General features: G+C 41.2%; 1 protein-coding gene and 1 pseudogene across 3 annotated transcripts in view; one reads left to right on the top strand and one right to left on the bottom strand.

The window, feature by feature from the left end:
- LOC111555167 overlaps nt 1–7,019 on the bottom strand; it is a 55,522-nt pseudogene extending 48,503 nt beyond the window's left edge.
- Nucleotides 7,020–16,783: 9,764 nt separating this feature from the next.
- ARHGAP29 (Rho GTPase activating protein 29) overlaps nt 16,784–22,351 on the top strand; it is a 67,470-nt gene continuing 61,902 nt past the window's right edge. For 2 of the 3 annotated variants that reach the window (XM_023231071.3, XM_023231070.3), the window contains exon 1: nt 16,784–17,096. Coding sequence is in view for 1 of the 3 variants with exons in the window: in XM_023231072.3 (XP_023086840.2) it covers nt 17,084–17,096 (13 nt within the window). In the remaining 2 variants the exon portion in view is untranslated. The remainder of the gene's footprint in view (nt 17,097–22,351) is intronic. The other variant, XM_023231072.3, reaches the window with a different exon arrangement.

Consider the following 22,351-nt stretch of genomic DNA (forward strand, 5'->3'; position numbering starts at 1 on the left):
TTCCCCAAAGCCCTGTCTCCACTACCAAAAACTACCTTCAGTTTTCATAGCACTTCAAATACTGATTCATGAGTATAACATTGTTATTGGCATCTGGCAGCTCCATTTCACTGACTTGTTGGTGTTCAAGAAAAGCTGTGTAAATTAAAATGCCAGCTCTCTGTGAAACATCTTCACAGGGTACTTCTGGAATCCACTGTTCCTTGATCCACATCCTATGCTTATATTTTTTGACTCACTAAGCAACTCCAAGGTCTGGATAAGACCACTTGCCTACTGGTCTACTCATTTCCTTGGATTCTGTTTTTTAGTAGGCTTGTTTTATCTTTTAGTCATTTTTCCTGAATAGAGATCTTTTCCCCCTCCTCTTGGTTCTTAGTCATTACCCAGGAGGAAGTTACTAGAAGTCAGATTGCCAAGCAGTATTGTCTTCATCAACTCACAGAAGAGATCTAAAGCACTTCTCACCTTGCAGCTAATTCAGGCTAACTCCTAAGCAAGGCAACTTACTGTCTTCATGCCTTGTTTGCCTTTCTATCTGTTCTCCACCCTGAATCTACTAAGCTGATGGTTTCAATGATATTATGTAACAGGTATTTCATCAGTTTTTTGGCTAGTAGGATATATGGTTATGTCTGTGACCTCATATATTCTAGTGTCATGTAGCTCCCAGACAAAATTTAATTGCATTCATGAGTATCCTACACTGAATATGTCATCAAGAAGAATAAGGTAAAGGGTATAAATCCATCAGTGACAATCAATATTTTTGAAGGTCTTTGAAGTAAAAGCATCTATAGACATTTCTAGACACCAATATTATAGAATTATTAACTCATAGTACTACTTTCTCTTGTGTTTTCCTTCTTCTAATTTAAACCACACGTTGTCAGCTATTGACATAATTTCACAATAAAATCATTTAAATTCGGGTATCTAAATGGTTGGATGATAATAGTTCTTATAATGCTATAAAATGTAATGTTATCTTGAGTGAATTTAAAAACAGGTTTCTAAACCAAATATTTTCCAACTTTTACAAGCAGTCACTTCTCAATTCTCTGGCAAGCATGCCACAGGCAGCCACCCCTGTATAAATATGTAGTTGGAAAGATAAACACTCATTGAAGTCACTAAGTCACTAGTGGTAACATTGTTTCTCAGAGAGTTCAGCAGTACTTGCTCAGTGGGTGGATAAAGAAAGATTAGTAATGTTTCCAGTGGGCTCTACTCCTTCCTAAAGCCAGCCAGCCTTCTCCCTTAGAGAAAAGCCTTAATGTGTGCATGTGCGTGTGCTTGCGTGTGTGTGTGTGTGTGTGTGTGTTCCAGATGCCTGCAGACAATTTTCTACTTCAAGAGCAACCCAAGCTCCTCATTGGTTCTATGTTAAACCATCCATCGTTTAGGGCCATTAATTTTTAGTAACAATAAATCGGACCTCCAAAATAATAGGAGTAAATTTGTAGACCAAATTTCATATTTAAACATGTTAGTATAGCTCAAATATTTACTCATTAAACTAAGAATGATTGAGGCAGGTGCTCCGGTTTAATTTCATAGGTTTACAGAGATTTTGAAACATTGAGATTTTAAAACATTAGTGTAGAAAGGGCCCTGGTCTTGGGTCCAGTCTAGTCAGGCCAATGACTAACTGTAATCCCTGGGAAAGCTGGGCTGGGATTTCCTTATAAAATAAAAGAGAATGGGTCAGGCGCAGTGGCTCACACCTGTAATCCCAACATTTTGGGAGGCCGAGATGGGCGGATCACAAGCTCAGGAGATCTATACCATCCTGGCTAACATGATGAAACCCCGTCTCTACTAAAAATACAAAAAATTAGCTGGGTGTGGTGGCATGCACCTGTAGTCCCAGCTACTCAGGAGGCTGAGGCGGGAGAATCACTTGAACCCAGGAGACAGAGATTGATTTTATCAGAAAAACAGATCTCATTTTGTTCTAGGTATTTTGTGAGGTTCATAGAATACACAGGTTAAGGGGAGCAGTACTTGCTTTCTTATCTAGTCAGCATTTGGTGAATCGATCAAAGAAAAAAACAATCACAGAAAATGTTCACCCCTCTACTTTAAAGAACGAAGGAAATAATTTAAGATTTTTTTTTCCATTAGAGACGTTTTATTAGAATACTTACAAGGCCATGGGAATTTGTTCCCTTTCCCTTACTCTAAAACTTTGGCTGATTGGGTTGTTCCGGTTGTTTGGCGTGATCCCAACATTTATTGATGTAAGTACACCCTTGGTAGCATGGGCAGGGTCAGGCTGCTGTTATCTACTAACCTACCCCTGAATGTCAGGAGGTTTGCCTGAGGACTCCCTGGACTACTTCTCCTGCCCCTACGGCACAGGGTGATCTTTGACAAACACCCCAGCCAACACTGTAACTATCCTTTATTTACCTGTTGAAAGTAACAGAGGCAAATGACCAGAGGCTTCACTTTTACTTCTATGATAAAATTGTGTTCCTTGGAAGAAGCATTCTTCCTTAAGTTATGAAGGCCTCTAAACTAGCAGAGCCCAGAAATCCAAGAAAGGGAACCATGCTATGAGTAGGACTTTATAATGTAAGATTCTTGAGTTATTTACGGCTCTTACAGATAAATATTTGCTGAAGTCATGAAACTTGTCATATGTTAGTATATTGGTTACAAGCAGCTAAAGTAAAATCATTCTCAAACAAAGTAATGTGGTTCTCTTATCTGATTAAAACTCTTAAAATGTTAACAAATTAATCTTTTCAAAAGATAACTCCAATGTTTGGGTATATGTATTGTTATTTTCTTTAAATATTTCATTTGTTGATGAATTCCAAGTACTTTTCCAAGGGCTGGAAACACAGCGGTGAACAAAGCAGCAGAATCCCTTCTTTCATAGAACTTAATATACCCATACTAGTAAGGGGACATTTAAAAAATCTGTAAATAAACTAATAAATCTATATCAAGTCAGTAGAGGGATAAGTGCCCAAATTAAAGCAGAGTAAGGAAGACAGGCAGTATCAAAAATGGGGGTGCTGTTTTTATGGAGGAGTCAAGGAAGATGTCAATAATCTGGACTATTTGAGGAGAGACCAGAAGGGAGCAAAGAAAAGGGAGCAAGGAACAAGTCACACAGATGTATGGGAAAAGCCAATTCCAGGCAGAGGAAACAGCAAAGTCAAAAGTCCTGAGGCAAGAGGGACTTTGGGGTACCTGGGGAAAAGAAAGAAGGACAGAGAGGCAGAAGTAGAATAAGAGGAGTCATTTCCTAATATCTTTTTCTAAGAGAGGTATGGTCAAACTTAACTTCATGTTAATGTCAATTTCTATAAAGTCCAGCAGAAATTCTTTATTGAACTTCTTCTGTGTCTCAGCTTTTCATTTATAAAATGGGCATGATAGGCCAGGCATGGTGGCTCACGCCTGTAATCCGAGCACTTTGTGGGGCTGAGGTGGACTGCTCACAAGCTCAGGAGATCGAGACCATCCTGGATAACACAGTGAAACCCCGTGGGCGTGGTGGCGGGCGCCTGTAGTCCCAGCTACTCAGGAGGCTGAGGCAGGAGAATGGCGTGAACCCAGGAGGTGGAGTTTGCAGTAAGCCAAGATTGCGCCACTGCACTCCAGCCTGGGCTACAGAGCCAGACTTCATCTCAATAATAATAATGGCACTTCATAGGTTATTGTGAGGACTGAATAATTTGTGAAATGCAAAGTATAATTAAAAATGTATCATTAGCACAATAACTAGCCATTTATAGTTTACTAGCATGGAGTAAACTATAAATGGCTAGTTATTATTACTACCACCGTAATCTTTTTATTCACAGTAGTATCAATAATTGCATTTTTAAGGCTAATATTATTTTTGGCACTGACTATAAATTATTAGGGGAGTTACCTTATACATGTTACTAAGACATCAGGTAGGGTTATGGTATGTGATGGCTCAAGCACACAGGTTTATATCATCAAAGTCTTATAAGAAAGTTTAAAATACAGTAAAAGTTGGAATTTGAAATGTAGTAACTTAATCTGGACATAACATGAGTATGATATCCTTATCTACATACTCAAATATTTCTTTATTTTTGTCAGTCTTAGTTTCCTGTCCTCATGACAGCACAGAATTCTTGGATGTTGCTAATGTCTTTCACATTCATTTCCAGCATGAGGCCTGAATTGATGCCTTGTTTCTCAATTACGCCCATCATGGAATCAAGATTAATAACCTGCTTGGTGAGTTTTGTCCACCTTGGAATCTGGAGGCTTTGTACTCACTGTGGCCTGTCAGGCGCTGAGTCGTTCTTTTTACATGCCCCAGCAGTGAGGTCAAGGACAGCCGCAGTCCAGGGAGTCCAAGGACTGCCTGCCTTGGGGCCACCATTGTTAGGTTTCCATTATTTCTTCCCCTCTCCCAGGCATTATTCATCATGGTTGAGAAGAATCTGAGAGTGGATTTAAAATTCCCTGATATATCCCCTGTGCTCAGAACAATGTCTGGCCACATTAGAGGTACTCAGTAAATATTTGTGGAATCAATAAAAATACAATAGACATGATGGACAATGTGGGTCCCTCTTATACAGACTGCTGTTCAAGCGTGGCAGAGGGAAGAGCACCTGTCCACTCTGCTCCCCTATGGGGCTGGGCTCCTACCTCCACCAGCCACATGCAACATGCACATTTGTGATCAGCCCCTTCACCTCAGGGAACAGGATATCTGGGATAGACTTTGCTTTAGACATGAGGTTTTTGTGACCATCATATTTGGTTCTACTAGATACAACCAATTTAGCACAGTTTGTGATTTAAAAAAAAAAATCACACTGGAAGAATTTTTACTTCTGGACCTACTGATCATTCCCTCAGCATCCCTCCAGAAAATTCTTAGTGGGGACCCATTCTGGATTAGATACAGACCTAACTAATGTAGTAGTGTGGAACTTTCAATCTAATTAGCATAAACACTGCCAAAAACCATGGCACCAAAACCACAAGTGGCACAAGAATAGTATCCTATGTACAATATGATGTCAAATTGGATGACTAATTTTCTTTCCTTCCTTTTTTTTTTTTTTGAAGTGGAGTTTCACTCTTGTTGCCCAGGCTGGAGTGCAGTGGTGTAATCTCAGCTCACCACAACCTATACCTCCGGGGTTCAAGCGATTCTCTTGCCCCCACCTCCCAAGAGCTGGGGCTACAGGCAAGCGCCACCACACCTGGCTAATTTTTTGTATTTTTACTAGAGATGGGGTTTCTCCAAGTTGGCCAGGCTGGTCTCAAACTCCCGACCTCAGGTGATCCACCCACCTCGGCCTCCCAAAGTGCTGGGATTACAGGCATGAGCCACTGCGCCCGGCGGATGACTAATTTTCACTGGAGAGAATAGGAAGGCTTCAGAGCAGGGGCAGGATTCTCTATCATGGAAGGAATGAAGAATATTTCAATAAGCAGAGTGGATATATGTTAATATATACTGTAATCATAAAATAATACCACATCATCTGTCATATATGCTTCATTAATGCAGTATCCAGTTATGCCTTTGATTTCTTGTTTATGTGTCTGTTAGTCCTTATCCTCCAAAACCATGATCACAAGCCACTTTAATGAAGAAACATTTAAAGGTAAAAAACCTAGTTGGCTTATAGGGATGATTCAGGGCACATGCTGAGTCAGTGTTAGAGGATGTGGTGGAGATATTGCCCTTTATTTTTTGGTTTCTTTGCCAAACACAGCCACTTGTCCCACATAGCAGATGTTTGACATTCACTCTTTCTCAGTTAATAATCATATTTACTTATAAAAATGACACAGATGTGGTGGCTCGCACTTCTAATCCCAGCACTTTGGGAGGATGAGGCAGGAGGATCCCTTGAGGCCAGGAGTTTGAGACGCCTGGGCAACACAGCGAAGACTCCATCTCTATGAAACATAAAAATAAAAGTAGCTGGGTGTGGTAATACGAGCCTGTAGTCCCAGCTACTCAGGAGGCTAAGGTGGAAGTATTCCTTCAGTCCAGGAGTTCCAGGCTTCAGTGAGCTGTGACTGTGCTACTGCACTCCAGCCTGAGCACAGAGAAAGGCCCTGTCTCTCTCTAAAAACAAAACAAAAACAAAAACTACCATCTTCCTTTGAGAATGTTTTCAAATAGATTTCTCCTAACGAAGAAGGGTGAAGAATATGACAGATATGTAATCTTTTTGAAAAATATTTAAAGGGAAGACGACATTAAGTGATTTTTCCAAACACCCTTTCCATAATTTTACCCATTAATCAGCTAATATTCAGGGAGTGCTTACGTGTCAGCACAGTTTGAAAGGTATTCTTAGTAGAGTTGGTAAGTGTTACTAACATATATTATATATAAATTCAGTGTTTTGTTTTCCTCCAAACATGATATGATGTGTGAGCCAACATCTAGATAAATGCTTTATTTTTTTTGCGCCTTCCCCCACCGTGTTGATCAGTCCCATGACTCAAGGAGCACTTAATGGTAAGAAGCAGGTGGGGTGGTTAGGGATGTGCAATCAACTAGCATCTACTGAGCACCTGTCATGTGCCGCGGACTGTGTAATAGCTGATGTTTTGAGTAATTTATTTAGTTTGCTGAAAGTGACAATCAGTTGAAGACAGAAAAGAGTGGGGGAAGTTTTAAAGTTAAGCACAAAATGTACTTCTGTTTTGAATGGGAGAAGAAGGGTGGAGGAAGACGGCCGACAAAACAAGTTGAAGACCTGAGTCCTGACTGGAAGGAGTTCAAAGTGTCCACCTGAGAAATGTCTAATTTAACAAGGACAGAGAACCCTGCTCCCTGCAGGAGGGTACAAAAGGTGACTTTTCCTCTAAGTCGTTCCGCCTGCCCCGCTGCAAGTCAAAAGGGCGGCCGAATGAGTAAGTGGTACAAGAATGAAAATTCTTTAGGGTAACTTTAGGCGGCCCGGGATGCTGGGACAATTTCAGGCCGGGCACAGCTGACCGCCGCCTTCAGCGCGGGAGCTACAGCCGTCCCCACCTGCCATGGTCGCAGACCCCGCCCCCAGGAGCGCAGACCAGGCCAATGGGCTGGGCTCCAGGGGGCGGGGCGGGCGGCCGGCGCGGCCGCGGGGGTTGCTGCAGGGGCGGTGGCCGCTGTGGTGGTGGTGTCTGTGGCTGCGGCTTGGCCGGGCGTCCGCGGGCCGTGGGGGATGGGGACGGCGAGCTCCAGCCCTCGGCGGTGGAGGCGGCCGTAGGTGTGGGGCGGGCGTCCGCGTCCGGGACGCGGGATGGAGCGCCGTGGTGAGTGTGAGGAAGTGGCGCTCGCTTCGGCCGCGGCGGTCGTGGCTCCGGGCTGTCGTATGCGCGGGCGCCAGCGAGTTGCCGTCCAGGGTCCGGCTCGGGCTAGGGGCGCGCCCTGCGAGGCAGGCGCGGATGAGCGGGAGGACGCGGGCGGGCGCTGCTGGTACGCCGCGGACCCCGGGTGCGCGTTCCGAGTTGGGCAGCCGGCGGGCAGCCGGGAAGAAGCTAGCCGAGTGGACTTTCCTCCCCTTCCAGGACCTCCCGAGCGTGTCTAGCCCCGCTAGCCACCCGCCCTCATCGCCTCACTGCGGAATTCACGGGCTCCTTTACCCTTCCCCCATTGGTTTCCTTCACGGGGTCTTCAAGTCCGTCTTTCTCACTTGGGATCCTTTTTGGAAGTTTGGTGACGTTTTCTGAAATTTCAGTCTGACACATGCAAAGGCCGAGTAAAGCAACAGACAGACATCTCATGTTCCATATTTACTTTTTCTCATTGCACTTCACCTCACCTAGGCCCTGGCTATTAGGGGAGGGAGATCTAAGGTTGTAAAACACCGTCTTGCGCCTTCTCACTGTGTGCCCCTGCTGGAGCGTCTCTGTCGTTTCCTCCCACCCTACTCCTCCGGTTCTCGCTCCCCGCTCATTACTGCCCTTCCACCTTTTCCCAGCCATGGCTCTAGGGCAAGTCGTGCAAAATCGGAAGGGACAAGCTGGGAGATTGCAGCTACCACCTGGAGAGCGGACCCCTGTGCGTTTGTTTCCCTAGGTGTCCCAGGACCGGGTCTGTGATAGAAACTTGGTGTTCCCGGGGAGGGTCTAACTTGGTTTAAACACAGCAGTCAAGGACGTTCCTCCCTTGTCTTTCAGCCCCTCTGATATGTCCAGAGTTTATCTCACCTTTTCACCACCACCACCCCTCTTTAAAGACCGAGGGTGGCGTTCCACATTGTGTTTTTTGGATCTTTGACATTCTCTATTTTCTAAAGATGGATCTTTTTTGGGCGGGGGGTGGAGGGGTTGGGGGGGAGGGGAATGTTTGGAGGTGTTTTATGAAAGTTCCAAGTAGCTTTTTGTTCTACATTTACCTTTTTCTTTATTATTCTTTGGGAATTAGCTTCACTTCCTCCTCATTCAGTTTGGGAGAGGAGTTTCCCTTTTCAAGAAAAATACTTCAAAATTAGATATGAAAGTGAATATTCAGAATGAGTGAATCACGACAAAATTATGGGAGTCTTGGAGATTAGGTCCCTTTCTGTAGTGATTTCTTTACACAGTTTGCCAGACATGCCATTTCAAAATGCCTCCTTGTTACAGGAACTGTGTAAGTGAGCAACCCTAATGCTTAAGCTTCATGAGCTTTAGGGTATATACAGTTCTTGTCTCATGATTCTGAGAAGAGTTTAAGAGTGAACTTGAAGAAAATAGAATAGGCCTGAGTAGAAAATGTTTCAGTCCCCAAATTGGCAGGAAATAGAACTTTGGCTGAGATGTAGAAATGCGCTGCCCAAGAATGCATAGTGGTTGGTCATTACTGCTCCCCTCACCTCCTTAAAATAGAATATCCACCTCAGTTGTAAGCACCTTCACTTCCTCACCTTTTAAGGCTCTTGACCTAAGAACATGGGCTTTTATATTTTATAGCCACTGCTCTTGGTCCCGGGGGTTAGCACCACATTGAACAAACTTCATGCCCAGAAGTTACCCTAAAGAATTTTCATTCTTGTGCCACTCACTCATTCAGCATTCACTAAGAAAATTTAGTCTGATCCCATTTTGTGGTAGACAGTCCTGTAGAACCTTTGCATCTTGGGTAGCAACAGACAATACTGATGGGGCCCAAGGTATAATATCATGAGTTTCCCAAGTATATTGAATGTCCTTTGGGAAAGTAGAGGGATGCTTTATATTTAGTGGAGGAAATGAAAGGCTTCTTGCAATTTCCCCCACACATACACCACCAAGGCATTCCTAAGCAACCGCTGAAATTCTTTTGTCATTTAAGATTAGGTTTCATATTCTCTAGAATTTTATGTAAATATAATCATACCAAAGATATACAGTGTGTGTGTGTGCCTGGCTTCTTTCATTTAGCTTAATGCTTGTGAGATTCATCTATGATTTTTTGCTATGTCATGGATATTTATGTTAAATAGTATTCCATCGTAAGGCTGTACCACAGTTTACCTGTTGATGGAGATGGGGTTGTTTTGGTTTTGACTATCATGAAAAATTGCTATGCATTTGTGTACAAGTTTAGGGGTGAATGTATGTTTTCATTTCTTTTGGATGCATGTAAAATGAGAATTACTGAGTTGTATGTTAAATGTATGTTTACCTGTGTAAGAAAATGCCAGGCTGTGGTTCACAAAGTGATTGTATACCTTGTATAGAAGCACGTATTACAGTTACAGTTGCCCTACATCCTCACCAACAGTTAGTATTTCAGTCTAGCTGAAATTAAAATTTCCTGTGACTACTCAGTGGTATCTCATAGAAGTTGAAATTTGCATTTCCCTGATACTAATGGTATTGAGCAGTATTTCATGTGCTTATTGCCTAGTTGTGCATCTTCTTTTGTGCAGCGTATGTTCACTTCATTACTCATTATTTTATTGGATTGTTGTTTTATTTTTATGGAATTGTAAGACTTCCTGATATATTTGGTTATAAATCCTTCGTCAGATGTTTTCTCCCAGTTTGTGACTTGCATTTTATTTCAACACTGTCTCTCAAAGAGCAGAAGTTTTGAATTTTTTTTGTTCAATTGTTTGTTGTTAGTGTATAGAAATAAAATTGATTATGGTGTGTTAACTTTGTATTCTGTGACCTTGATAATACTCATTAATTAGATGTAGCTAATTTATAGGCTTCTTGAGTTTTTTTTAGGTACACAAACACATTGTCTCTGAGTATTTTACTTCTTTCTTTTTTAAATATGAATGCATTTTATTTCTTTCTCTTGTCTTACTGTACTGGCTAAGACCCAGAGTAACAATATTAATCCTGATCTTAAGGAGAAAACCTGTAGGTTTTTTGTACGTGCCTTTTATCAGATTGAAGAAATTATCTTCTATTCCTACTTTGTTGACTGTTTTAATCATGAGTGGCCATGGAATTTTGTCAGATGCTTTTTCTGCATCTTTTGAGATGATCACGTGGTTTTTTTCTAATGAATGTTAAATAAGCTTGCATTCCTTGGACAGACCCTTCTTGGGCATTATGTATTATCCTTTTTATATATTGTTGGATTTGACTTGTTAATACTGTGTTAAGAAATTTGTTGTGTGTGTATGTGTGTTTGTATTATCTTTGTCTGGTTTTGGTATCAGGGTAATGCTGGCCTCATGGAATGAGTTGGGAAGTGTTCTTGTCTCCTCTATTTTCCAAGAGTTTGTATAGGATTATTTTATCTGGTTCAGTGAATTTTTTAAGTGAAGCCCATGTAGGTGTAGTTTTCTTTGTGGGAAATTTTCAATAATGAAATCAGTTATTTAATACATGTAGGGCTATTCACATTTTCTATTTCTTGTGTCAGGGTTAGTAATTTGTGTCTTTCAAAGAATTTCTCCATTTCATCTGAGTTTTTAAGTTTATTGGCAAAGTTGTTTGTAACATTCCCTTGTATTCTTTTATCCTTGTGTCTTGTCTGTAGGGTCTGTGCTGATGTTCTTTCTTCCGTTCATATTAGTGATTTGTGTTTTCTCTATTTCTTGATCAGTCTAGCTAGATATTTAAGAATTTAATTGATTTTTTCAAAGAACCAACTTTTGGTTACATAGATTTTTTTCTATTTTCTGTTTTCTAAATCACTGATTTCTGTTCTTACCATTATTTACTTCCTTCAGCTTACTTTAGGTATAATTTGCTCTTTGTTTTCTAGCTTCTTAAAATGGAAGCTTAGATCATTGACTTTAGACATTTCTCTTTTACAATAAAGCATCTAAAACTGTGTATTTATCTAACCATGACTTTTACTATGTAATCTCCACATTTTGAAATGGGTTTTCATTTTCATTCAGTTCAAAACATATTAAAATTTCCCTTGTGGAAATTTGACCCATTGATTATTTTAAAGTTATATTTTATAATTTACAAATATTTGGGGATTTCCTGGTTATCTTTCTGTTATTAGTTTCAAATTTAATTTTTTTTTGATCAGAGGACATACACTGTGTGATTTCAGTCCTCTTAAGTTCATTGAGACTTCTTTTTATCATCCCATATATGGCCTATCTTAGTGAATATTCCGTATACATTTGAAATGAATGTGTATTCTGCTGTTTTTTGGTGGAGTCTTCTGTAAATGTCTACCAGGTCAAGTTGATTGATAGTGCTATTCAAGTCTTCTATGTCCTTACTGATCCTTAATGATTTTCTGTTATTCTATTAATTACTGAGACAAGAATGTTGAAATCTTAACTGTCATTGGGGATTTGTCTATTTTTCCATACATTTCTCTCAGTTTTTTTCTCATACTCTGCACTTCCATTTTTAGGTACAGATACCTTCAGGATTCTTGTCATTGCGATGAGATGACTCATTTATCATTATGAAATGTTGCTTTCTTATGATTAGTGTTTGCATGGTGTGTCTTTTTCTGTTGTTTTACTTTCCATATATCTGTTTCTTTATATTTCAAGTCTGCGTTTTAATAGGCAAAATAGAGTTGGGTTTACTTTTTTACTCTGAGAATCACTGCCTTTTTACTGGGCTGTTTAGATTATTTATATTTAATGTAATTATTGGTATGATTGGATTTAAGTCCGTTACTTTGCTGTTTGTTTTATTTGTTCCATTTGTTGTTTCCTTTTTCTTCTTGTCCTGCCTTTTTTTTGTTGTTGATTTTTTGAAATTCTGTTTATGCCCACTATTGGCTTAATTAACTTTATCTCTGGAGATTTTATTATACATTTTTAACTTACAGTATACCTTCAAACAGTATTACACTACTTTACCTATCATGTAAGAACCTTACTGTATACTTTCAAATTTCCTCCTCTTTTATGCTATTGTCATACATTTTGCTTCTGTATATGTTATACATGCCACAACATATTATTACTTTTGTAAAAAAACTATAAAATGTGCCTGTTCTGAAGCTTTGTTGGAGTGTGGCTAGAGTACAGTTTTCACTAGAGCTAGGTTAGATGTACTATGAGGCCTGCCCTGGGATCTCCCCTGGGGTGTTCAGTAGGTCTCTCTACTCTGGCTGATGAAAATTTGGAGTTCTTCCAGCCCTGTGGGAAACCTGGGAATTGTCCATCTATAGCTTTCTGGAAATTCTTTGCCAATCCTTGTGGTGTTTTGCTGTATACATGTACATCTTAGTGTTCAGCAAGATAATTAAGAAATTCCCTATGCAAATTTCTGGAGCTCTTTTTCTATATCCATAGTCTCTAGTACTCTGTCCTACAGATTCTGGTGACTCCAGTCTCCTGGAACTAAGATCTCTGTCTCTTCAACTTGTCAAGAGTGCCATGGTCAAGAATGTGACTTGAGGCAGAAAGTTGGGGTAATTGTGGGGCTCACCTTGTTTGTCTGTGATCCTGTCTCTCAGAGATGGTGGCCCCGAGCCCAGTGCTGTGTGTAGTTCAGTGTCTGAAAACAATATATATTTTCTCCGTTTTTCTAGTTGTTTACTACAGTGGAAGAGTATGTCTGTTTTTATTTATTCCTCCATTTGAAATATCTTATTATTATTATTATTATTATTTTGAGACGGAGTTTTGTTCCTGTTGCCCAGGCTGGAGTACAGTGGTGTGATCTTGGCTCACTGCAACCTCCACCTCCCGAGTTCAAGAGATTCTACTGCCTTAGCCTCCTGAATAGCTGGGATTACAGGTGCACACCACCATGCCTGGCTAATTTTTTGTATTTTTAGTAGAAACAGGGTTTCACCATATTAGCCAGGCTGGTCTCGAACTCCTGACCTCTGGTGATCAGCCCGCCTCGGCCTCCCAAGTGCTGGGATTACAGGTGTGAGCCACTGTGCCTGGCCGCATTTGATATATCTTTTAAGGATATTTTAATCTAGAGATTTTTCTTTCCATCTTTTTTCCTGCAGTTTATTTGTTGAAGAAATCATGTTTATCCTATAAAATGGCCCACAGTCCAGATTTTTCTGGGTATATACTATGGCATAATTTAACATGTTCCTAGGTCTTATAGCTTTTTAAAAAGTGGTAGTTGGATATAGAACAGGGTGTTTCACCTTGGCACCATTGACGTTTTGGGCTGGATAATTATTTGTTAGGGGTGAGGGCAGTCCTATGCATATGGGAAGTTTAGCAGCATCCCTGGCCTCTACCCACTAGATGTCAGTAGAATCCCCCTCCCCAGTTATGACAACCAAAAATGTCTCCAGATACTGTCAAATGTTTTTAGACCCATGTTCTGCTATGAAAAGTAGGCTACCTAAACTACAGAATTATCTTCAGGAAGATGAAGCAAAATTAACAATACTGAAAATGTCACCACTGTGGATAGAAAGAATACTAATCTGTTCAGTCTGGTACCACAGACATTTTGAAGAGAACACATGAGGAAGATGTGGGGAATATAAAAGTTAAGGCTGCACCGAATGGCTGACTTGAACAGCATCATAGAGGATGTGAATTTCTGTTTGAGAAGGAAAAATTACTAAAGGCAATAATAATATAAATGATAAAAACACAAGTATTTAAAAAAAATTATATGTTGCTTCCAGAAATGTTTTTCTGCAACTTGTTGAAAAACTTAAGATATTGGACTGCTATGGTAGACACACTGATGGTTTTACTTTTTTCCTGAACACTACAATTTTATTATAAGCCAAGAATTTTGGACTTGCAGAAAGGTATTATTGCATCCATTAATGTGCTTTTCATATTTAAAGTGTATTCGTGTGATAGATTACTTCAAACAAATTCAAGTCATGGGAGATTAATAAAATAACCCTTTTAAATTAAAAGTGAACTACCATTTTTGCAAATATTCCCCAATGTCATCATCCTCTGGATGAAGGATGGCAGATCATGTATTTTTTTAAAGGTTTAAGAGGAGGATTGAGATTGAGAGACTTCTCAAAATTTGCCTTAGGCAACCTTACTTATAGTTTATTTAACCATCTAAGTAACATTCCTTGATTCCCGAACAGCCAGCTATTGTGACTCTGTGTCAGGTCCTATGCATAGTAGTTGGCTGTTTTGGGATGGTTTAGAGGTAGTTCTGGTTTGGGGGGTGTTAAGAATAACCCAGAGCAGATATGAGGGGCAGACTTTACTTCCTTGAGCTCCCTGAGAGTTGTCCAACCCCACTCTCCTTGGCCTTCAGAATTCTTTCTTCATCCCCCATTGATGTCCTTCAATTTTGAGTCATCAGTGGATGAGTGTCCATGGTGCATCATTCTCTGGTGGGGTTTGAAGGAGTGTTTGTTTTTTAGGTGTCTTCAGTACTGCTTGTCATATTAGTACTGTTAGGTTTGAGGCCTAATGGAAAAAATTTAAATAATTGTGGAAGCAGGTAATCAGGGAGCCTTGAATTCTTATATTTATATTTTTAAGGTAACAACCTCAGAGCCTAATTGGCTTCATTCCCACCAGAACTGTTTGCATGTGAGAAGTGACCCTCTTTCCTTTCTCTGTCAGTGGGTAGTCTCTGTCACCTCTGTTTGTCTCTTTTATCTTCCTTATCTCTCTCCATCTCATTTTCTTTTTCTGCTTCCCCTTGTCTCTGCATATTTCTTCTTTCCCTCTTGTCTTTCTTTCTCCTTTATAGTTGTCTCTCTTTCCTTCTTACACCTCCCTTTGTCTCTCTTTCCCTGATTTTCTCTCCCTCCTGGTGAGCTCCTTTCTCTTTGCCACACCCCCACCTCCATCCATACACCCTTTCTCTCCATCAGGAACTTGTTCATGATTTTGTCAGTGATGCTTCCAGTTCCATTTTAATCAGCAACACAGTCCTCTTTATTTAAGGGAAATGGTGTATAAGTGCAAAATAATATATTTTAAAGTAGACTTAAGAGGGTGTTTGAGGTTGAGGGACTTCCTCAAAAATTTCCTTCCAAAAACCTTACTTATGATTGAATCGTAGTTGCACTGTTCAGCCTCCTCTTGGCCTGGGGACTCCTTTGTCTCCTCTTATTAGTTTGCTTCAGTTCAGGCATCATTGGTTTCCATGGTGAGAGTCCTTGGTGCATTTTTCTTTTTCAGCACTATTAGAAGGAATTTTGGTTTTTGAAGTTTCCTGAGTATTTGTGGCAGGACCTTGGACTATTATTTTGGGGGTTTGAGGGGAAAATCTGTGTAAGTTGAGTCCAAAAAATCCAGTATGGTGCCAAAGTAACCAAGGAGCTGAGGTTTCTTATTTATCTTTTCTAAGTAGCACCCGAGGAGCCAAATTTGTTGTATTTTCTTGGCATTGTTTTTCCTGTAAGGGTTCAGAGATACGTATATGTAAGGGGTCCCTCTTCTCTTTCTTTGTCAATGAATTTTTCTCTTGCCCCACTACCCTACTTTTGGTTCTGTCATGCTCACTTCCTTTTCTGTTTGTTAAGTGGGTAGTCTCTCCTTTTATTTTTCTTCCTTATTTTCTCTTTTTGCCTTCGCTTGTTTCTGCCTTCCTTGGTTTTCCTCCCTTTTCCTGTGTCTGCACTTCATTTTCTTTCCACTTCTCCTCAGCACATTATCCTGTCTTTTTCTGTTTCTCCCCTGTGTGGTCATTTTTCTGTCAGACCCCAGTACTACCCACATTCTCCCTCTCTGTGTTTTTTCCTCTATTTCTCTATTTCTTTCTTTCTGAATGTTCCAGCACTGAGATAAGTGCCATCGCTTGTTCCAGCGAGTGGTGTGATATGGGGGCTATGTGCTTTCTAGCCTTGCTTGCTATAATTATTCCATCTTTCTCAGATTTTTTTTTCTCATTATGAAGTGAGTTTGAGAGTGCAGCTACGAAAGAAAGGACCGGGTACAGTGGCTCACGCCTGTAATCCCAGCACTTTGGGAGTCTGAGGCGGGTGGATCACCTGAGACCAGCCTGGCCAACATAGCAAAACCCCGCCTCTACTAAAAATACAAAAATTAGCTGGGCGTGGTAGTGGGCGCCTGCAATCCCAGCTACTCAGGTGGCTGAGGTGAGACAATCAATTGAGCCCGGGAGGGGGAGGTTGCAGTAAGCCTAGATCACGCCATTGGACTACAGTCTGGGCGACAGAGCGAGACTCCGTCTCCAAAAAAAAGAGAGATAGGCCTACACACCACAGAGGGCAGAGGAGCATAGTAGATGGCTGGTTTTGAGGTAGTTCATTCTTCTTTCAGACGTGTGGCGCCCTTCCCCAGGCCATAACCCCCGGAAGAGGGAGGAAAACAGCAATCCACAGAAGTGCCTCATAAGAAATGTAGCTGCTCATCTGGCCATTAGCCGCATCTAGTCCTCAGGTGACTTTTCTCTGAGTCGCTCTCCCTGCCCCCTGCAAGCCAAAAGGGCGGCCGACGCAGCCCGTGATACTAGGACTGCGTGCGGCCGGGCGCAGCTGACGGCCGCGTTCTGCGCGCGAGCTAGTTGCAGCCCAGACCTGCCGCAGTCGCCGGCCCCGCCCCCGGGAGCGCGGGCCAATGGACTGGGCTCCAGGGGGAGGGGCGGGCGGGCGGCCGGCTGGCCTGTGGCGGTAGCTGTAGGGGCGGCAGCGGCTGTTGTGGTGGTGGTGTCTGTGGCTGCGGCTGCGGCTTGGCCGGGCGTCCGCAGGCGGTGGGGGATGGGGGCGGCGAGCTCCAGCCCTCGGCGGTGGCGGCGGCCGTAGGTGTGGGGCGGGCGTCCGCGTCCGGGACGCGGGATGGAGCGCCGTGGTGAGTGTGAGGAGGTGGCGTTCGCTCCGGCCGCGGCGGTCGTGGCTCCGGGCTGGGGTCGCCCGCGCGAGCGCCCGCGAATTGCCGTCCAGGGTTCGGGAGGCCAGCTGGAGGGCCCCGAGCGGAAGCGGTGGCGGGCTGCGCTGGGACGGGTGCCCTCGGGCCAGGACTGGAGTCTTCGGGAAGGGTCCGGCTGGGGCTAGAGGCGGGTCCGGCAAGGCTGACGCGGACCAGCCGGGGAGGACGCCAGCAGTGGCCGGGGCAGACGATGACGATCGTAATTAAAGCTAGCACACGGCGCGTACTACGGGTCCGTCTGCTGTTCTGAAGACTTTGCACATTTTAACTCTTTTAATGTTCAGAACAGTCCATGATTGTTCGACTCGGTTTTCACACGGGAAACCGAGGTTAAAAACCTGCCCATGCACACAGACTAGTGGTTGGCAGCGTCAGGACCTAAACCCAGGCGCTTTTGCTCCGGAATCCGTGCTCCTGACCACTGTGGGTCTGTGTTCTTGCCTGGATTCCAGTCCCGCTCCCACCTGCCCTGACTGCAGCCCTCACTCCAGTTGGGCTCTCATTCCTGAGATATTTTAGGATTTCCGTGGTGCATTTTCTCCTGGTCTCTGTCTTTTGGGTTTCGTTGAGAGTTTTCCTCGGTCTCAGAGGTTTGTCCCGGTTCAATTGTGGGCGCGTTTTGGGATTTGACAGTTTTAATTAAAGAAAGTATTTTTTTGGACGAGTTAGCTGGAGTCGGGCGTTTCAAGGTGGAGCCCTCGTGACTGACGAGCCTCTTGTCTCTCTCTCTGTTGATCTTTTTAAAAGTGTGTTTCTCAGAGGGTATTGGCCCGAAATCTTTACGGAGGGCAGGATGTTACCTGCTAATGACAGGAGCTGAGATCTCCTTCCCTTCTCTCCATCTGTCTCTGAGATTGTATCTCTTGTCTATCGTTTATCTTTTGTCCGTCGTTACCAACGTCGGCTGTCCATTTTGGTTGCTCCGTTCTTCCCTCTTTATTTAAATTCTTGGATGAGGAACTTGTTCTTTGGCAAAGGGTAGTTTTGGCTGGTCAAAGGAGAGCCGTGCCTGCCAGGAATGCTAGACATTCTGGAGGCGTGGGGTGCTGGGCAGCTTCCTCTTTTTAAAGCGTGCTAGGTTCAAACTGTACAGAAATGAAGTGCATGTGTATTGCATGCTTTCCTTTAAAAATTGTTTACATAGTATTGATAAAACTCTTTCTCACATGTCCCTATTCTGTTTTTGTGGAGAGTGCTTTTTGAAACCATAAAGATTTAATCATCATTTCAGAATGAGCTCGTCTCATCTTTTTAGCATCTTTAAGTAGATTCTTGCCAAATCTGAAATTGTGCTGAAATAGCAGATTTCTGAAATATCTGGCAATTTTTCCTCAAGAAGAAATGGTAAAATGGGAAATAGTAAGTATAGATATTTGGGGCAGTTTTACACTTCAATTACAGAGCCTAAAATGAAACTACTGCCGTAATGTGCATTTGGCAGCGGGTATGTGGGGCAGCAGACATTTGATTGACACAGGCTCCTGAAGTCGTGGGGGATAGGAAGTTTGTGTCTACATTTCTGATGCACACATTACTTAGTTTTATAACATATGATGAAAGTGGTTTTGCACAGTAATTTTCTACTTGCTACAGAATTCTTTGGGAAGTGGATAATACATGTTTTTAATATTGTTGATTTGAAGTTGAAAGAGATGCACCAGAATTAGTGTGTCACAAATATTTTGCACAACAGTCTATTTGCACAGTTCAAATTTCACTTGGAAGCTTTTTGGTAGGTTTCCACAGAGTCAGTTAAGTTTCTCCAGTTGTTTCCAGTCCTGTATTTCTTGCTCACAATCCACTAATGTATTGTAGTGAAGCCATATCTTGTTCAAAAACAATTTCCCACAATGAAGCACTGCTAATAATAATGGCTTTTCTTTATGGTTCATCTTTATGATGAACCAGGCACTCTGCTAAGTACTTTGCATGCATCATTACCTAATTAAGTTGCCAGTTGCAGTCTGTTAGTAACTACATTTTATGTTACTGCCAACAAGAGAATATTCATTTTAGCACATGAGAAAATAGCGTGTATGATCTTGGAAAGTGTATATTGTCCCAGCTTCTCATTATCATAGTTCATTTATGAAAGCTTGGGTTAAGTTTGTTATGTTAAGCATTTTTTCAATTGTAATGTTTCTTTTTTTATTCTGGAATATGAAAAGTAGTAATATATAACAAAATCAACACATTAATCATTATAATGCTGGCTAGAGGTAAGGTATAATTCTTTTTTATAAGAGGTGAAGAGTTCTTCTCCTTGCCATGTGTTTGATGTTATTGTTGTTGTTGTTGGTTTTTTGCAGATTTTTAAAGTCTTATCTAAAAATGTTCCAGCAGTTTTGAAACACTTTAAAAGTTTAGGTTACTATTTTACATGTAGTTACTTAAGTAAATTATTTCTGCTAAAATAGGTAAATTGTTTAAATGTCTTTAATTTTTGTAACTGTCTTTACCAGTGACAGTGACCAATTCTCTAATTTACTAAGCTTAAAAGCTGTCATAACTAAACAAAATGACTTTATTAAGTAAACTGCAAGAGTGATGTTTTGTTAGGCTAATAGGCATTTTGGTTAGTGATTTGTAAATCACTAACCAAAATGCTGCCCAACAAGGCACTTTGAAGTTTTGTTTTGTTTTTGTTGATGGAAAGGAAGACTTAGATATAATAATAATGCTCAAAAATTGCCCTAGATTCATTTTAGAAATGATACACACATTTAAGGATTAATGTTAGATAGTTTTGAAACTGGTTTAAATGTAGAAGTTAGTTTCTCAGAAATAATTTGAGATTAACAAAAGGACAGTGAATAAACTTTAAAAATTATAAAGTGTGGGGTCCCCAGTTTAATAATCAGGAGGAGCAATAATAGAAATCCAACTTTGATTTCAGTTTTATATGATCTTCCCTCAGCTTCATATGCTTTTATTTTTGAAACATACCATTTTAGAGAGTTTTTAAAAAAATATGTATTTTCACCTCGAAACATTGCAACAACCCAGAGTTATTTTTGTTTCTATAAAAATTAATTGAAACTTTATTAAGTTTATAAGCCTATCTGCAGGTAGTTCTAAGTAGTTCATTCCTCATATGCCAAGCGTTCTGCTATGAGCAGACAACACGTGGTTAGCAAACGGACATGGTCTTAATTTCCACGAGATTATAGTCTAGCTAGGAAGATGTGATCTATTTGAACTGTGGTATGAGCAGTGATGAAAAGTAGAGGGTACTATAGAACATCTCACAGGAGATTCTACTCTGGTTTGGTGGTAGTGGTTTTGTAGGGGGATGGGGATGGTCCAGGAACATTTCTTTGAAGAGGTAAGCTTTGAGCTGAGATCAGAACGAGTTAACAAAGGAGAAGGAATATTCCAGGCAAATAGAATTGCTTATGGACAGGACCCTGAGCTGAACAGTTGGTGTTTTTCAAACTGTGGGGTCATGACCTATTACGTGTGTGAAACCAAGCTGGTGAGTTGCACCCAGCATTTTTAAAAATGAAATGGGATGGAATTTTAAAAACCTCACATACATCACGTGAGCCTTACCCAGAAGCTGTGCCACACACAAACATAATACCCTTAACATGTATACTGGCTCATTATGTGACATTATTTCCTGGTGAGTGTCATCGTAAACAAATACTGTTGAAGGAATGAGAAGGAGGTGTGTGTGGCCGGAGTGTTGAGAGCCAGTAGGTGTGTCTCCATATAACATTGCACAGGTAGGTAGGAGCCAGATCTCATGTTGAGCCTTATAAAGCATGATAGCTTCTCACTTGTCCTTTAGAAGGGTTTTCAGCAGAGAAATGACGTTATGAGATCTGTGTTTGAAATGTTCACTCCATTTGTGATGAAACAAGAATGGTTGCAGATAGATTGTTGGGAAAGTAGTATAGTAGCTCAGAAAAGAAATGATGGTAATTCGCTAGTGTGGTAGCAGTAGAGAGAAGTGGATTGATTACAGAACCCTGTAGATCAGAAAGAAAAACAAACTATGGAGTTGGGTGAGATAAAGGAAGGAGTAAATGATACAATAAAATATCTTACATATGACTAGAAACAGATCTTACATAAAACTTTCTAGTGGGCCAGGCATAGTGGCTCATGCTTGTAATCCCAGCATTTAGGTAGGCTGACGTAGGAGGATCACTTGAGCCCAGAAGTTTGAGACCAGCCTGGGAAACATAGTGAAACTGTGTCTCTACAAAAAAAAATTTTTTTTTTAAAGCTAGCTAGATGTGGTGGTGTGTCCCTGGAGTCCCAGCTACATGGGTGGCTGGGGCAGGCAGATGGTTTGAGCCCAGGAGTTTGAAGCTGCAGTGAGCTATAATCACACCACTGCCCTCCAACCTAGGTGACAGAGTGAGACCCAGACTCAACCCTTCCCCCCCCCCCGCAAAAAAAACTCAAAAAACTTTCTTCTGTAAATTTTATAGAAGTCCTTAGTCATCTACCATTTTTAAAGTAGCCAAATATTCAAGACAAAATACTTGAAAAAAGTGTCAATAATAAAATGTGAGTTAATTTAATTTCTCTAATTATTTCCTTTTTGATTTCCAGAGATACAAACAAGATTAGAACTTTTAACTCTGGAAAGGTAAAATGAGGGTGAAGAAGACGATAACTATGATTTTCTTGAGTTCCAGCTATGTGCCAATATTAGGCGTTTTAACATATGAAGCCTTATTTTGTGATCCCTTTTAATCCTCACACAAGCCTGTAAATAAAATTGTCCTGGTCACCTATCTAGAAAATATTAGAGGCAGGATTCAAATCTAAATTTTTCTTATACCAAAAGATTACCTTTTTACTACCATCCTGAGATTATCAAAAATATTGCTCTGATAATCACACATTTGTTTATTTAACCAGTCAGGGTATGTCAGATTAGTGGACACCCTTGTAACTTGTTTTCAACAAAGAAATATCCTTGATGAGACTTGGTAACCCAGGATGTGTCCTGTGTGTGTGTCTGTGTATATGTGTGTATATGCATTTTTAGGAAAAACCAACTGTAATTGAACTTTTATGTTCTTGACGCTTCTGTATCATTGTGTCACGTAATCCCTACAATAATCTCCTGAGATAGGTGTTGTCGGGATGTTAATCCCATTTTATAAATGAGCATACTGAAGTAAAGAGATGAATAGATCATATGATAAGTGACAGAG

This window comes from Piliocolobus tephrosceles, chromosome 1 (genome assembly GCF_002776525.5).
Source record: "Piliocolobus tephrosceles isolate RC106 chromosome 1, ASM277652v3, whole genome shotgun sequence".
In the NCBI taxonomy this organism is placed as follows: Eukaryota; Metazoa; Chordata; class Mammalia; order Primates; family Cercopithecidae; genus Piliocolobus; species Piliocolobus tephrosceles.